At 35.5% G+C, this 17,795-nt stretch overlaps 1 protein-coding gene across 1 annotated transcript in view; it reads left to right on the forward strand.

The window, feature by feature from the left end:
• Positions 1-17,795, forward strand: part of ADGRV1 (adhesion G protein-coupled receptor V1) — a 685,020-nt gene that overhangs the window by 190,473 nt on the left and 476,752 nt on the right. The window contains exons 54-60 of the mRNA XM_058276109.1: positions 1,216-1,471; positions 2,874-3,076; positions 3,370-3,546; positions 3,915-4,097; positions 5,969-6,148; positions 9,173-9,337; positions 17,312-17,429. Coding sequence (XP_058132092.1) covers positions 1,216-1,471; positions 2,874-3,076; positions 3,370-3,546; positions 3,915-4,097; positions 5,969-6,148; positions 9,173-9,337; positions 17,312-17,429 — 1,282 coding nt within the window. The remainder of the gene's footprint in view (positions 1-1,215; positions 1,472-2,873; positions 3,077-3,369; positions 3,547-3,914; positions 4,098-5,968; positions 6,149-9,172; positions 9,338-17,311; positions 17,430-17,795) is intronic.

The raw sequence follows: 17,795 nt of genomic DNA on the forward strand, positions 1-17,795 counted from the left end.
AGACAACCAGGGGAGGGGGGGAAATTAAATAAATAAATAAATCTTTAAAAAAAAAAAAAAAAAAAAATAAAAGACCCCTTATAGAATTACCTCAGGTAAAGACAGGTTCTTTATGTTCTGAATTTTCCATAATTAAGTTTTCTCATATAAACGTCAAAATTGTTTCTAATTTAAGTGCATAATAGTATCTTAGGTGTAGACTATCGGAAGAATAAATTATTTTATTCATGGGTTAGTAAACATTTTAAATAGAAGGCTAGATAGTAAATATTTTAGGCATTGTGGGCCATAGAATCTCTGTCACAAATATTTGTACCTCTGTAGTGTGACAGCAGCCATAATCAATATGTAATCCCATGAGTTTGGCTATGTTCCAGTAAAATTTCATTTGTGAAGATGGGTAGCCTGCAGGATTTGGCCAGTGGCTCATAGTTTGCTGACCCTTGATTTTACTACTAAAGCTCTAGAGTTTAGCTCCTCAACTGTAGGTGGGGGGATAAGTGTCAGCAATGGTAGAGGCATCAATATGCAATGGTAGTTTGGGTAAGTATAAATAGTTTGTAGCTGTAATACTGCAGAATAGGGTATGAGATTGGGAGCAATGGGAAATGGCATTCAAGAGGCATGCAGAAACCTTCAGAAAAGGCTTCAAATGCCGTATAGCCCATTTGGATTTGACAAATGGAAACACATGGAAAGATTGTAAGCAGGAGGATTACAAATACATTCTGATTTTATTCTTTTCCTTGTCTCTATATCTCTATGGGTTGATTTATTGTTAAATGATATATCTATTCAGAGTTTGGCCAGAGGGTATAGCAATTCTGGCAAAAACTTTGTAAAGAAAAATGCTTAAGCTAGCATGCCACCTACTTTTCCTTTTCTGGCTCTTTATATATGGCACCTGGACTTTTCGATTCAGAGAGAGAGACTATGTAATTTATAATAAAATGGAGTGCAGGTTTCAGAATATGAGTTTGGCTCCATGTTCTATTAGTTTTAGTTTTAGAAATGGTTTACTTTTTTCTTTTCTCTAGTAATTTTCCACTCCCAATAAGAAAAGCGTTAGATTTATTTGTGGAATCATATTATGCTTCTTGAATATCTCTTGTTTTTTTAAGTTGTGGCCAGTATTAAAAAATTAAACTTTTTGATATTCTTATTGCACAATGATAATTACAAAATGAATAAAAATTTCCTTCTTTGAAATTTTAGATTTCATTTTCTGAAGGCCAGGCACTGTCTACCATCACTCTGACTGTTCTCGCAGATGACGTACCAGAGTTATCAGAGGTTGTGATTGTAACACTTACTAGAATTACCACAGAAGGAGTTGAGGACCCATCAAGAGGTGCTGCTATTGATCAGAAAAGGAACAAGTCTGTGATTACTACTCTGCCCAATGACTCACCCCATGGCTTGGTGGGCTGGCATGCTGAGTCTCTCTTCTTTAAAGTAGCAGAACCTAAAGGTAAATCCTGTTAAATATTTTCCAGATTTTGGTGAGTTTTATGGGATAATTTGATTCTAATATTTACAAAGAATATAAATTTCTCTTTTCATGTGACTTTCAGTTTAATAGGTCATGTGTAATCCTTTTTACTTTTTGTTTATCTTTATTAAATTGTATAATCACAGTCACTTCACAATCATGCTATAGGGCATAGTTTTAGGTTTTTTTGAAACCATTATCATAACTAACATAACAAAATTTTAGTAGGCCATTACAGTAGAGGTAACTTTTTTTATTATACTTTCTCCTTTTTTTTTTTTTGCTCTCTTTCCTCACACGGATTTACAGAGAACAAGGGGTAACATAGTGAAATGCACATGATACCCAATGTATTGATTGTTTAACTCAAAGCCCTGATTGGAATTATTTTTTCCTGTGATGTATATAGTGATCAGTTCCTATTTTCTTTAACTATAGTGCTGAATAGTCACCAAAATATTCATATAATCTGTAGTATAAATTGGCTATTGTACCTAAAGGTCATTTGATTTATTTGAATAAAAGGTTATATATAATGTGAGTTTATTAGAACATACTGTGAAAGTCCTAAAATTTCAGATATTAACATGGATGTCCTGCTTTCAAGGACCTTTCATTTAAATAACTGATGGAAAAAATGACATATAGTTATGTACAGGAGCTTTTATACATCCATATAGAAGGGAATAGAAGCAATGGACTTATGGTGAAATGATCTGTTCATGTATTCATTCAACAAACATTTTGAGAGCACCTAGTAAGTGCTAGTAAGTGCTAGAAATTGTGCTATGTGCTCTGGAAACAAAGACATAGTTTTGGTCATCAAGACCTCTCAGAACATTGCGGAGACTAACAGGCATATATGTAATTTTGTTTTATATGGAAAATAAAATAAAAACTAACAAATGAAATAAAACATAATATAAAATATAATTAAAATGATATACTTTGTGATAGATAACTCACTATAGGAAGAAAATTTCTATTCTAATGATTAAGCATTAAATGATGATTTTGCATGTTTAATTTTTCATCTTTGAAGAATCTTTTGAGATTTGTAATCAGTACCTCTGCTGAACTGCATATATACACTTTCCTTAGATTCTCAGTAATTTCTTTTAAAGTGCATGATGTCCAACAGTGGACAGTACATAAAAGATTTTAGAACTGTGATATAATACTAGAGTTGAACATGATTCTCAGTATAACTTTGGAGTCTAGAGAATGAAGGCATAAAATGCTCCTGGAGAGTATAAATTGTCTCTCTTACCTTCCTTTCCATAGTTGTCTCAAAGGAATAGTAAAGACATTACATCCTACTTGGTACAGCATTTATAGCAAATAGCAAAGTTTATTTGCTTGAGCCATGTTTATTTTACAGAGGACATCACCCTCCTTCAATTACAAATTGTTCGAGATAAAGGATTGCTAGGGGACATTGCCATTCACTTGGTGGCTCAACCCAATTTTTTGCTGCCCATCAGCAATCAAGCTACTGAAAGTGAAGATTATATGCTACAAGAAACAATAATAATATTGAAAGAAAACATGAAAGAAACTCACGCCAAGGTTACTATTTTACCGGTGAGTCTAGGATATGGTCACAGTTGTGGGATAGTTTTTAGAAATACATTTTACTTGATAATAAATGTTAGGGTTCCACTAAGCCATCATCAATAAGCTTGAATATTGTATAAGATCCTGAATTTGTCAGTAGGACTGTATTAAAATATAAAAAGGAATCAATTTTGTATGTGTGATAACATTGCCCATTCCTATAGACAAAGTCAGTTATTCTTACTGAAAAAATCAGGTTTGTAATGCAAATTAAACTTTTAAAAAATAAAACACCATTCCCCTCCCCTCTTGTCCTCCAGGATGATGTTCCTGAGTTGGAGGAAGGATTTATTGTCAATATCACTGAGGTGCACCTGGTGAACTCTGACTTCTCTGGAGGACAGCCAAGTGTGCAGAGGCCTGGGATGGAAATAGCTGAAATAATGATAGAAGAAAACGATGATCCCAGGGGAATTTTTGTGTTTCATGTTACCAGAGTGAGATGAACTTTCCTATATTTATAATAACATAGAAGTTTGTCCTTGCTGATTGGTTGGTGTTTTAAATATAATTTTTCCAGCAAAATAATGGATGCTTTTTGTATGTATTTATAAATAGAGAAGTAACCGGATTTGTCTTGTAGATGAATTCTTAGTTCTCTTTGAGGTAGACCAAGGGATTAAGCAAATTTATGTTCTTTAAATTATAAGTGTTCTGAACACCTGTTCTGCATATTTATATCCAGCTCTCAATGTCCACATTTACTTGAGGTATAAGAAATAGAAGTAGAAATAATAAGGTTAGAAAGTGATGACATATGACTTACCACGTTTGTCTTGCCTTTCAACTTATACTCGACTTAAAGGACGTTGGCGGCGTTATTAGTGCCTACGAGGTGCCTCCGCCCTTGAATGTTCTACGCCTTCCCGTGGTCCGGCTGGCTGGAAGCTTTGGGGCAGTGAATGTTTATTGGAAAGCGCTCCTGGACAGTGCTGGCCCAGAAGACTTGATGCCTTCTCACGGGATTCTTGAATTTGCAGATGGACAAGTATGCTATTCATGAAATCCTGAGCATTTTTTATGGTTGTACTTCAAATATTTCATAAGCATCCATCAGAGAGTGTGCACTACTGATTGCTCAGTGTATACTGCATATTGCAACCAGAAATATTACTAGTTAATGGAAAATTCATTAATGGGCATAGGAAGAGAATGTTAAAAGGCAAGAATCTGAGCCTTTCCTAAACTTCCCCACCTGATTCTATTGTAAATGGCTGAGAGGGGTCTAAGATTGCATGATAACTTTCTGATGAGCTAGACTATTGCTATACATTTTAGGTTTTTAAAATTCTATTTCTTTGTTAATGCTCATAAACATAGACATTACTTATTTATTTAGAATCTGCAGTAAAAATATGCACATTTAATATTCAGTATCCGAAACTTCCTCTGTAATTAAAAAAAGATTTAAGTAATAGAAAATGGTTGAAATAGTCTTAAAGAAATCTATGTAATTAGAACTGGAAAAAATTGAAAACATATTCTAGGTTTGGGTCATTCTTAAAAATTATAAGATATTCCCCAAGACCTTCAAATTTTGCAAACTGGGCAATGTGCAGTATGTAAGAATAAGATGTTTTCACAAATTTTTATGTTTAACAGTGGAAAAAACGTGAAAAATGCAAAAAATATGTTAGTAACTTGAAATGACAGTAAGTCTGATTTTGTCTTGACACATTTGCATAGTGTGCTTCAATTTTTTAGTTTATCTACGGTAACGGGAAATGCTGTTCAAAGATAGGTATACAAATCTAGGTTTTCTTATACATAAGGGCCTATTATTGCTCATACTTTGAAATCATGAGCATTTTAACAAATTTAGAAATTTGAAACATCTCCTAATTAAAGGAGGGAGACTGCAACTTAATGAGATTTTTACATTAAAACAAATAAGTTTTCATTGGTGTAGCCTCCCAACTTCAGTTCTATTATAAGAACTTTATTCTAAGTATGAAATTGAGGTCCCATCATTCGCCAGCATCCTTAGGATCGTCTTTGTTCTTAACAGTTCACATTCTTTAAGAAAGCTATTCTGTATTCTATACTACAGCTTTGAGTTACAGGTACTTAAATAAGCTTCCATTTTAGCATTTGATTTTGTTCAGGTATCTGCCTCTCTGAGTGTGACATCCAGATTTCTCACTTTTCTCCATTGTTAAATTAAAATTTTGGGTGGCTTTAGGTAGAAAAACTTAATTTTACGGTAAATGTTCGAGTCAAAGTACTGAAATTTTCCTGTGGGTTACCAAAAAAATTTTAAATATGTAGTTACAGCTAGGATATTTTTATGACCAATAATAAAATCACAGGCTGGACCAAGTTTTATTTATTTATGAGTTATAAAACTTTTAGCAAATACTAAACTAAATGAACTAAATCCTGATAACAAACATTGAAGAAAAACAAAATTTGGATTTTCTTCCTTCCTTTCATTTACATTACAAGAATGGTTATTAAAAATGATGTGTTTTTTGTTAATTGCAGAAGACAGTGATAATTTTTGGTACCATTTAATATCATATGGTATTACTACCAAGCATGCTAAGATTTCTCTTTGTGAAATGTTAGAGCACTGCTTGGCATTTTAAGAATTTTTGTTCAAGAATAAGGAGTCTTTTTTGTATCGTAAAGTACACTTTATTTTATTGCGGAATTTCTTTTCTCACGAAAATCAAAGATTTCCAACTTTGAAGTACTATAAAAATATGTGACTTAAAGTATTTTTCTGAACATCTAAGACCAAAAAGTCTTTGTTCTTTTGTATGATATTTCTAAGTTACAAATAACGAATTCAACTTCTTGTGAAAAAATTTTTTACTGTTATTTCTTCCCTCCCTTCCTTATTCTGTTCTTTCATAGGATTCTGCAGTGATAGAAATCACCGTAATCGATGATGGTGAATTTGAACTCATGGAGAAGTTCATTATTTCCTTAACCAGGGTGACTGGAGGTGGCAGACTTGGTGATGATGTTGTGGTAACTGTTGTTATTCCACAAAATGATTCTCCATTTGGAGTATTTGGATTTGAAGAAAAGACTGTAAGTTAAATATATAAGGGTGCCTTCCCCTAAGCTAATTATTCATATAATTTTTAGTAGAAAGGTGTCTTTCATTTTTGTTTTGAAATTTTTTATTACTCTTCATTTCTAATTCTCTTCTCAAGTGTCTTTTGAGTTGTCAAGTGAATTACCGGCCTATTTTACTCCTCCTCCAACCTACACATGCAGCCTAGTAGTAATGAGAACTCTTGTGATTATAAAAGGGAACAGATTCCTATTTATTGGGTGTAGTTGACCAAGATATAAAAACAAAAGTATTTTTTGCCCATACCTTCTATTCTTTGCCTACCCTACTTCCAGACTACCATCTTGCTCTCCAGGCAGAATTCTGTCATGGTCTGGGTATTACACCCCAGGATGGGTTTAGCTGGAGAGGAATTTGTATTATATGCATCTTTCTAGTACTCTATCTGATAATGAACAAAACACATAGCCACTCTGAATCTTCCATTTCTTTAGATTTCTTCCTCTCTCTTTTTGATGTTCCTTGTTTACTTCTAAGACCTGCCAGAGGAGACTATTTATTGTATTGAAACAATATTATTCTTTCAACCACTGATGTAGAAAAGAAGTTAACCAATTATTGAAATTAAATCTTTGTTCAGCTAGGTTTGGTGATGAGTAGTAAATCATTTATATATCTTAGATACAAAATACAGCACCATAAAGTATATCATAATTTTTATTACAAGATGATTGTGTCATATTTCTTATTATTATGACTTTCCCCTTCACAGTAAATTCCAAGGTGTCATAAAAATATTTAGATAATTTCCCATAGAATCAACAACTTTTATAATAGTGTTTTGATTTTTAACTTCTGGGCTTGGCTATTGGACAATGTGGTTATTAGTTGCTTCTTATAAATGAAGAGTTTGGTACAGTAATATTCAAAAATATTTTTAAAAACTTTTTTTATGTTAATTACTGTTAATACCTTTTGGTGTTTTAAACTTAGATTAAGAACCCTTGCTCTGATTTCCAATTTGTCTCACAGGCTAGATGTATGATTTGATTACTCAATCCCTATGTTATTATTCCTTCTAACACTTATTATAAGGAGTAAATGAGTTAATATATGTAAAGTCCTTACAACTGAGCTTTAACTCAATAGGTGACAATTGCTATTTTTATTGTTCTTGATATTAATAGTTGTTTGTTTCTCAATCCTTTGTGACTGCTTTCCTTATAGCCCTTCTTACTGCGAGTCTCTTGATAACATGCAGTTTATCTTTATATATTGTATTGTATACACAATGAACATTCTGTTAGTGTTATTTGGTAACACTGAGATTAGATTCAGATCTGAAAACTTTGAGAACAGATTGTTAGCATAAATCTGTCAGATTAAACAAGGTGCTCCTGAGAGCAATATGGAGAATAGGACAATAGGAGAGACCCATGGAAATCTATGTTTGAAACTTAAATTATTCCATTATATCCATGGAAACAAAAATGATATATATTCAGTTTGTTTAAAATGAATCTTTTTTTTCTTATTAAATATATTTGGTCTTGTGGAGGAGGTATGAATAGCACTGTGCATAGAGTCAAAACACCTGGATTAGATTTCAGGGTCCTCTTCTTCAAATATATGTATTTCTGGTCCAGAGACAAGAGATATATCTTAGAGTTTCTGTGATGTTTAATAAAAAGGTAAGGTATATGAAAGAACTGGACCAAAGTAGCTATGAGCTCAATAAATATTAGTTGGCTCCAAATCTCATGAAAAAGACCAAAACAAGATTGCACTATATCTTTGTTCAGTTTCTATGTCTTAAAAATAGAAAGCCTTATTTTATATTTTGTATTTACATAAAAGGTAGTTAATATAGGTTCACTTTGGACTTTGCTTCACTAACTCAATATATATAATTCAGTTGAACCATGTTCATGGGTAAAACAGAAACAGATCAGGTAAATTGATGCATTGAATTTTCTCTCTTTATGTCAGGTTAATACAACTTATTTTAAACCAGTACATAGTAAAGGTGGCAAACTTTAGATAATTTAGAGACCATTTTAGGCAGGGTGTCTAAATTCTGTAACAAAGAACCCCGAAATCTTAGTTCCTTAACATAAAAAGTGTTTATTTCTTACTCGTGAGGATCTTGTCTTAGTTTGCCAGAGCTGCTATCACAAATAGCACACACTTGGTAGGCTTAAGCAATGAGAATTTACTGGCTTATGGTGTTGAGACTAAAAGTCCAACATCTAGTTATTGGCAAGGCTTGCTTTCTCCCCAAAGACTGTAGGGCTGTGGAGCTGGCTGCAGGCAATACTTTGAGTTTCTTGGCTTTCCCCTCACACGATGATGTTGTCCTTTCCTTTCTCTCTCCTCTTCTGTTTCCCAATGACTTCCCACTTCTCCCTGTCGCCTTCTTTTTATGAGACCTACAGTAATAGAGTAAAGCCAGCCCTCATCCAGTTGGGCCACACCTTAACTAAAAATAGCATCTTCAAGAGGTCCTGTTTACAGTGGGTTCACACCCATAGGAATGTGGATTAAGTTTAAGAAAATGTCTAAAACGGAGTACCACAGTTTTATGCTGTGCTGGTGTTCCAAGTTGGGTGTCCTTCCTGGGCATCTCTCCTCCAAGTGGCAACTCAGGGACCAGTCTCCTTCCATTTTGTAGCTCTGTTCTCTCGATTCTTGGAATATTCTCCATTTACCAGGCAAGTGGGGAAAGAGAGAATGAAGAGGATTGTGTGGGGAGTTGACAGCCAGTGTGTTGTGCATATTTCACTTCTGCCTCCAGGTCTATTAGCCAGAAATTGCTCACACAACCCACCTAACTGCAAAAGAGACTGGGGAATATCATCTAGCTGAGTGTCAAGAACAAAAAGGAAGTGGGTTTGATGAACATAAGCTCTTTTTCTGCCACATGATTGTAACATGCCATAAATAGATTTCTAAGTTCAGAATTGAAGTCATTGTAAATAGGAATAAGACTGTTTCTCCTGCTCTTTTTTTTCCACCTTACTGGATTTTCTTTCTTTCAGGTAATAGTTGATGAATCCCTTTTGTCTGATGACCCTGATTCATATGTGACATTAACAGTTGTCCGGTCCCATGGAGGAAAGGGAGCTGTCCGACTTCAGTGGACCATAGATGACATGGCTAAATATGATCTCAGTCCTTTGAATGGGACACTTCATTTTGATGAGGTATAGTCAGCATCAGGACTCCTATTGCTTTTCTTTATTTTATCTTTGTTTACTTTTCTTTCTCATAGTGGTGCTTGTGAATTCATGTAATGGTACTCAGGAGGTCTAGAAATTTTTTTTGAAAATCCATATACTTTGTGGTGAAAAATCATAAAACAAAAACCCTTACATTTTTGAAATTGCATTATTTAATTCAGACCCTATCTCCATCCCACTATCAAAACTGCCTTCCTATCACTATTTCCTCTCTTGATTGAGGGCAAAACTAGTCAACCATCTCAAACATTTGGGTATGCTTCTGCCACCCAAATAAATTGGAATCAAAATAAATAATAGTGGAAAAAACATTACAGTCCATCTGCATGTGTCCTAGCCTTCCACAAGTAAAGGTGAAGCACAACATTGAGGAAAGGCCAAGATCTCTTTGCTTCAGAAATTCATTTGAATGACTCCTGAGAATGGCACCTCTTTCCAGAGTCCTTGAGAACAGTATTAAATGATTAATTGTTTATGACCTAGTGGTGGTTTGGAACTGTACCCCAGAAAATCATGTTCTTAAAGCTAATCCATTCCTGTGGGTGTAAACCTATTATAAGCAGGACCTTTTGATGAGGATATTTCAATTAAGGCATGGCCCAGGAGTCTTATTAAATGGGATGAAGAGAGACAGAGAGAGAGAGACAGAGACAGAGACATGCCATGGACACAAGAAGCTGAAATCAAGGAGACCTGGAAGAGAAGGGAGAGACCAGCAGATGCTGTCATGTGCCTTGTCATTTGACAGAGGATTCCAGGAGCATGAGCAGCCAAAGGAAAGCATTGCCTTGATGATTCCTTGATTTGGACATTATCCTGGCCTCAAAACTGTAAGCTTGTAAGCTAATAAATTTCCATAGTTAAAAGCCCGCCCGTTTTGTGGCATCTGCTTTAAGCAGCCTAGGAAACTAAAACAGACTTTATCAACACTAGCCATTAGGATTTTGTCTGGAGTGTCAAATCAAACCCATTCAAGAATGTAATTTGGATGTCTCCTGCTGTCCACTCAGTTTCCTTCCCCTTCTCCTCTTCCTTGGCCAGCTTTAATAATTGAAAAAAGTGGGGGAAGACAAGATACCATGCTCAGTTAAACTGTGCAGAGTTTCACTGAGAATAACCCCAGCCCTACCAGAGCCAATTGATATTTACCAGTGTAATCCCAGTCAGACTCCCAGTTCTTTTTTGGGAAGGGGAAGTGGGCAGGGAGGTAGAAGAGAATTAACAAGATGATTCTAAATTATATAGGGAAATGCAAAAGGCCAAGGATAGCTAGAAACTCTTAAAGAAGAACATGATATTTACACTTGCTTAACAAAATTTAGGATTCTGTATAGCTAAGGTAAATAAGACAGTGTGATATTGGCTCTGGGATAGACAAATAGACCTAATACAAAACATAGAATCCAGACTTATCAGCCCCTTTATGGTTTTTGCTTTTGGAGCCATGTTTCATAAATGCTTCCTAAATTGATACAAGCAAGAGCAGAAGGCAATTAGTTAGAAAACAGAAAAACAGTAGAATTGATAAGTGAGTAAATGCAACTGTTCTCTGAAATGAAAAACCAATAAAAATAACCCTACAAAATAAGAAATCATAAGGAGGAAATAACCTTTCAACTGAGGAAATATTGTAATTATAACAGATAGCTTTGTAAAGACCTAGTCAAGTAGATTTTAAAACCTGTTTTGACTGACCCTTGTAGACGTAGAAAGTCTAAACAAATTTCGTAAAATAATTGATAGAAAAATTCAAAGAAGAAAGTAGAAGCTCCCTGGATGGTTTTCAAAGGAATTCCACCAAGCTTTTAAAGATGAAGTAGTTGCAATGCTACATGGCCCATTTCTACTTTTTGTTTTTTTGTAATTTAATGAGGTCTCTCTAGAACTTTCAGTACCAAACTTCGCACAGAAGCAAATATTATTTTTCCAAATTTTTCTAATAGATCAATAAGAAATTAGAGATGCCGCTTGGCAATCCATTTGCCACTTAGACTTTTTGCCACTATTCTTGAGGTGTCCGTGAATGATGGCATTGATAACCTAAACCAGATGTCTCAGATAGTCATCCACTCATTTCTCAGACTTTGATATCTGGTCACTTAAGTGATGTCTGGGTTGCATGCCCTAGCCGTGGTCTGAAAATATCTCATTTGACACAAAAGTGGAATTTAGAAATTAGTCTAAACTTTCTATAAAGATTTTTTTGCAGTGGTAATAAGCAATAATTTCCCAGTTCCCAGGTTCCAACCACCAAATCCACTTTCCAGATTTCTGATTTTGAGCATTGCTTCCACACCAAGTGAAAGATAGTATAGTCATTTCTCTCAGGAATAAAGTCATCCTTTCTCAGTGTGCTTCATCAGAAAGGGTGGATTTGTTTATTACTTTCCATATAGACCCTCTCCATCTAGGTCTTTGGTCATTAACCTGGTAACATTTCATGTAAAGCTGAATAATACCTCTATTGTTCTTATATATCCATCTCTGAGGGGCATATATCCGTAAGGGTTCTGATTTGTTTTTGATGATGTCTCCAGTCTTCTTTCAGTCCTGATCATAGCTCATGGTATCCCCTCCAAAATGGCAAAAAGGTGTGTATTCCCACACACCGTTCTTATGGTATCTTAGTGCTCATATTGACTGTAGGAATGCCACTGTACAGGATATATTACACCGAGGATACCTCCCAGGCTGCACCAGAGCTTCACTGTATAATGGTGTCTTTTTTTTCTTTCATAATAGAGATTTTATTGGTTGTTTTGAAGATCAACACACAGACATTATGAGCAATCTGTACACAATTCTGACCTTTTTCTTGGGCATCTAGCCAGTTACTGGCCGCTGCCCCTCCTCCTGCAGCCTAAGCCGCTGGGTCCTATCAGTGGTATTTTGAACTGCCTGAAAATGTAACAGTGACTGTTGTGTCACCACTGCTCCCATTACAGGAAATTCTCCCATTAATTCTCTTCAGTGCTGTCCTGGCAAGAGGGTGAAGTTCTTCCTGTTTCTATCTTTATGAAGGATATCTAAGCTCCGTACTCTCTATTTATAGGAATTTAAAATTCTCCAGGACTGATGAGTGATAAATGGTCCACAGGTGATAAATTCGAGGGAATACTGAGGTGTTCTTCCCTGGGGAGAGTATTCTGAGGTGGAGATCAGTGTCAGGAGGCTTTTTGTGGAGTGCTTTTGGAATTAAGATTTCCTGGGGCGGGGAGGGGAGAGGTAGTCCACAGGATTGGGCAAGGAGTGAAGCCAAGCCACGATTCCATCTTAAACTGACAACAACCGTTTGAAGATGGACTGACCCATCGGGCCTCTCCTGAGTTTGGAGCATGGGTGGATTTTTACTTTCTTGTCTTGCCCAGACTTTGGATGTGAAACAAGGCCCTGGATGGTGTGGCTCTGTTCACCTGAAGTGGTTGGGGCTGACGGTTGAGAACTGTCTACTGGAGGCGTTCCCAGCAAATGCTGCAATGCCTGCTTTCCAAAAGGGAGTTCTTAGCGGATGTCAGCGCACACGCTACAGAGGTATAGGGTAGGGCCAGGTGCAAGAGAAGCTTGCTCTGAAAGTCCCTGTCCGTCCTCCCCTTGCTGCTTTAAGGAAACACTTTGGCTGTTTGCCCTTTATCCAACTCTACTTCCTTCTCATCCCTTCCGCAAGGGCTGCTCACTAGAGTACTCACTATTATCCTTCCCTCTCCGATCTTGCACTTAGCCCAGTAGTTTCTTTGAACCTTTATTAAGTTTCATTTTAGGCTGGGAGAAGTAAAATGGTCCCTAGAGAGAGAAAGCAGAGAGAAAGGAAATTTACAGAGAACTGGATTAATTTTTGTTGCATAACCACGATGCACATAATTTTATCTTTACCTTTTCCTTTGCATTCTGATAAAACTCTACAATTTTTCTTATGCATCACTGATTTAAATGTCTCCAGTTTTAATTCTACTGTTTATTGATTCCCACGAACATTTCATTTCTGAAATTGCACTTTTTTCTTTGAGATTTTTAATTTTTAAAAAGCTTTAATTGGGAAGTGGATGTGGCTCCAGTAATTGAGCACCTGCCTACCACATGGGAGATTGAGCACCTCCCTGCCACATGGGAGATCCTAGGTTCCATTCTCAGTACCTACTGGAGAAGATGAGCGGTACAGCTGGCTGGTGTGGTGAGCTGATGCAACAAGATGAAACAACAAGGAGACAGAAAGAGGAAACACAATGAGAGACAAAATAAAGCAGAGAGTGGAGGTGGCTCAAGGAGTTGAGCACCTCTCTCCCACATGGGAGGTCCCAGGTTCAGTTCCCAGTGTCTTCTAAAGAGAAGATGAGTAGGCATAAGAGAGCACACAGCGAATGGACCCAGAGCAGACATCGAGCACAAACAACGAGGGGACATACATAAATAAAAATAAATATAGTAGAAAGACATTAATTGAATCCCTCTTTTCATGCAAGTTGTTCTTTTTATAGTTCCTTGCTCCTGTTTTACAACCTCTTTATTTTTCTTTTAATTTTGTAAGGGCTTCTAGGAAAATGTGTGCTTCCTGCCTCATATCTTATTACATGTATTCATGGGGTATGTGTAAGTCCTGTAATGCAACACCCAGTTCTCATCCCTTTTACTATCTTCATATTGAGAGTTGTAAGCTATGAATTGATGTGGAGGAGAAAAAGTTGATGAGAATACAATAGTTTGTTTTTGGGTGGCAACTGTTGGATCATACCTCCTCTGTGTTTCTCCCAGTTATTTGGGTTCCCGGTGTGAAATGGGTATGTGTAGTCTAGACCACTCCAAATTGCTCCATTAGTAGAAATTCTCCTAGATTTAGTGTCATTCTTTTATCTTTAGTTCCTAGTATTGTTGTCAGTTTTGACCCTTTATGGTGTCTACATGTGTATTTGAAGAAGACACAATTTACCAATCTGGTGTTTTGTCTGTCTTTATGTTTTCATCTGTTATACAGATATATGTCTTCATGGTAAAAACATCAAAAAATATAGAAGAATGTAAAATAAAAATTCCCCCAGATTTTCCTTGATCTCCCATTCCTAATTCCTCAGATGTAAACACTATTGGAAGTGCCTTATATATATGTATAAAGTTTTTCTATGTATATTCATTCATATGTATTTTATTTTTGTACAAATGGAATTTTACTCTGCAATCTGTTCTGTAATTTGCTTGCTCTTTTTTACTTTACAATCTATCTGAAAATTTTTTTTCATCCTAGACAAAGCTGTTTCATTAAAAAAATTGGTCACATGTGTTCCTTTGCATGCGTTCCCCTTAGTATTCAATACTATCAACCATTGTTTCTTCATGGACACTGTTTCACCCCGAGCTCTATAGTTCTGACAAATCTTATCTCTCCTTTTGCATTCCACATTTCTTGCTTCATATGCCATTCTCTCTGGTTCCCCTTTCCAGGATGTTTATTCATTGCCACTGAATTCCATTTCTTGCACTTGTGTCATTCTACTCTCTTTTCAGTCTTGGTTCTCTTATGATACTTGAAGTAGCCACTGAGAATTTAAAAGGATATAGATTTTTATAAAATCTTCACTCCACCATTAAATTCCATGTGACTTTAGGAAAATTTATTAATTTCTCTCACATTTAGTTTCCTAACTACAAAATGATGATAACAGTGTTTAACTTGAGCAGGGATTACGAGGATTATAGAAAATAATACTTATGAAGAAGCTAACTTACTTCCTGACATTTAGATTACTCTTTATAATTTTTATCTAGAAAATTGCTTATAAAATGATGGGTTGCTACCTCAAAATTTTCTATATTGTGTAATTAAAATGTTAAGAGCTTTGAATTTCAAAAAGCTAGGGAACAATTTATATTTTCTGAGAAAGCCTATAATGGTATTTCCTAAACTGCTGTATACACTGTTGTTTTGTAGAATAGTAATAATTGTTGTGAATTTTAAGGAAAAAAAAGCACTCCATGTTCAAATAGATTTGGGAAAAGCTTGGTTAAACTAAGTTAAGTAGGTTTTTATGTGTGTGCAAGAACTTTAGAACATTTAATATACTTCTGTGCATTGTGAATATCTAGTAGGAGGAATTTGGTCTTTGAATTTTCTGAATGTATTTCCCTGTAAAACTTCTCTATCACCTTTTTTGTAATATATAACTCTCAGAACATTTATTACTATCTCTTATAATGAGTATTCTTTAAAAAAATTGGGAAATGCCATCTTAGACCCTCCTTTCTCTGTTGCATGTACTTTTTTTTTTTTAAGACCTGGAAATCATATTATGTGAAAAGCAACCTTCCACATACATAAAAGTAAGGTAAAGGACAATGTAAATATAGAGAATATATTAAAATCAGTAACACCTCAGAGAAATATGAAGAATCATGTATAAGGATGTTCAGGATAACACTATTTGTAGTAGCAAATAGCCATTATTAAATGCATAATACAAATAGTGCAGATGCATACAATGGAATCCCCTCAACAATTAAAAGAATAAATTAAATCTAAATATGGAAACATGGATAATATCAATAAATTAAGAAGCAGAATAAAATGCACTTAGGAGTAATAGGATGGGGAGCATTTTGAGGAACAGGATTGAAACAAGCAGATAAAGGTGAGAATTCCTCCAACCACCAGGTGACTCAGACTGGCAGAAGCAAGCTGCCACATCCTGAGCTGCCCCATGGGGAGGTACCACGGGGCGACAACCCCTGTGGGACTGAGGCCCTCAGTCGTCAGCCTGCTTGAAGAGCTGAAGCCGGCCAGTAACCATGTGGATGAACTTGGAAGCTGAACTTTTCCAATTAAGCCTTCACATGGGAATGCATTCCCAGAAGACAGCTTGAAGGTGACCTCATGAGAGACACTGAGCCAGAGGAGCCCACTCAGCCACACCTGTCCTAGAGAAACTATGATTGGAATGTTGTTGTTTCCAGTCACTAAGCTTTGGAGGTAATTTGTTTATATGTAAATAGATAACTAATACAAGCAACAAAAACCTTTGGAAATCCTTGAGGAATCCCACTTTCAGCCACTTTCAGATGTAGAAACTGAGGGCAAGAAAGAGAAAAAGCACTTGCATAAGTCTGGACACAAGGAAACAAATTCAATAAAGCCACCAAACTCTCTTGTTAAAAAAAGAAAGGAGTACAAGCCATCAGTGCTACAGAGAGGATGAGAATCAATCCAGACTCTACATCTGAGATCCAAGAAAAAATTTTAAATGAAAAATAAAATCAATGAGTTTACACTGATTTAGCAATAATGGGAAAACTGTGCAATGGGGGTAAAGTATAAAATAGGAATGATTTAGCGAAAAACAAGTAGAACCTATATGAAAATAAAGCAAAACAGACTTTTAAAGGTGAAGGTTAAAAAAATATATATTTGTACAATACCAGGTTTTGGATAGAAAGATAACATTTTCTTATGAGGTAGTACTGTATTTTTTTTTGTTAACCAGGGAGGTGCTGTCACTAACTTCCCATTGGCAAGGCCTGCCATGAGTTGGGACACCGGTGATTATAAACAGTGACAGGCATCTCAGGACTGTCCGTAAGGTCCTCTGTACTGTGTTTTCTTCTTTGAATGGACCTAATGGTCCTGTGAAGGTTTTGAATCTATGATCTTTGCCTCATTTGCATCATGCCCTGACCATTTAGCTTTCTTGATGAAATTATACTTTCCATGAATGAAAATTTTAGTAAATTTACAGTAAAAAGGTAAAATAAATTCCATTGAGAGCCTAAATGAGATTTATAGTCAGAGCTAATTCTTACTATAATAACTTTCTCTAGAAGCAGCCTGTAATTCTAAATGACAAAAAGGACCCATTTTAAAAATGTGCATGGACATAAACATGATTCTGCCAATGAGAATATTCAAAATTATGCTTTGGTCACCCTGAAAAAATGTATTGTTCCTCTGATTTAATGCAGACTGAGTCCCAGAAGACCATTGTATTACACACACTTGGAGGCACTGTGTTGGAGGGGGACAGGCGTTTCGTCATTCAGCTGACATCCACTGATAAAGTAGAAATATCCCCAGTGAAAGGTAAGAGAAACTCACCTTTGGGTAAATTAAAATTAAAAAGTAGATCCTCAGAAAAAATAGCCTAATAATCAACAGCTAAAAAGATAGTTAGATTTTATAATTCCTAAACTATTTGTATATTATCAAATTAAAATATAAAGATGACGTTTTCCACTTATAGGTAACAAATTTAAAAAACTGTAATACCCGATGTTAATAAGACCATAGGTCAAAGACTTCATACTGCTTATCATTGTGATTCTTTTTGAAATAACGATGTTCCTTATAGTGATATTTCTAAAATAAAATGTGGAAGATTCCTAAGTTGTCCAACAGTGAGAGATTGGTTAAATGTGACAGAATCCTATGTAACCATTTGCAATACAG

This window comes from Dasypus novemcinctus, chromosome 2 (genome assembly GCF_030445035.2).
Source record: "Dasypus novemcinctus isolate mDasNov1 chromosome 2, mDasNov1.1.hap2, whole genome shotgun sequence".
Taxonomy (NCBI): domain Eukaryota; kingdom Metazoa; phylum Chordata; class Mammalia; order Cingulata; family Dasypodidae; genus Dasypus; species Dasypus novemcinctus.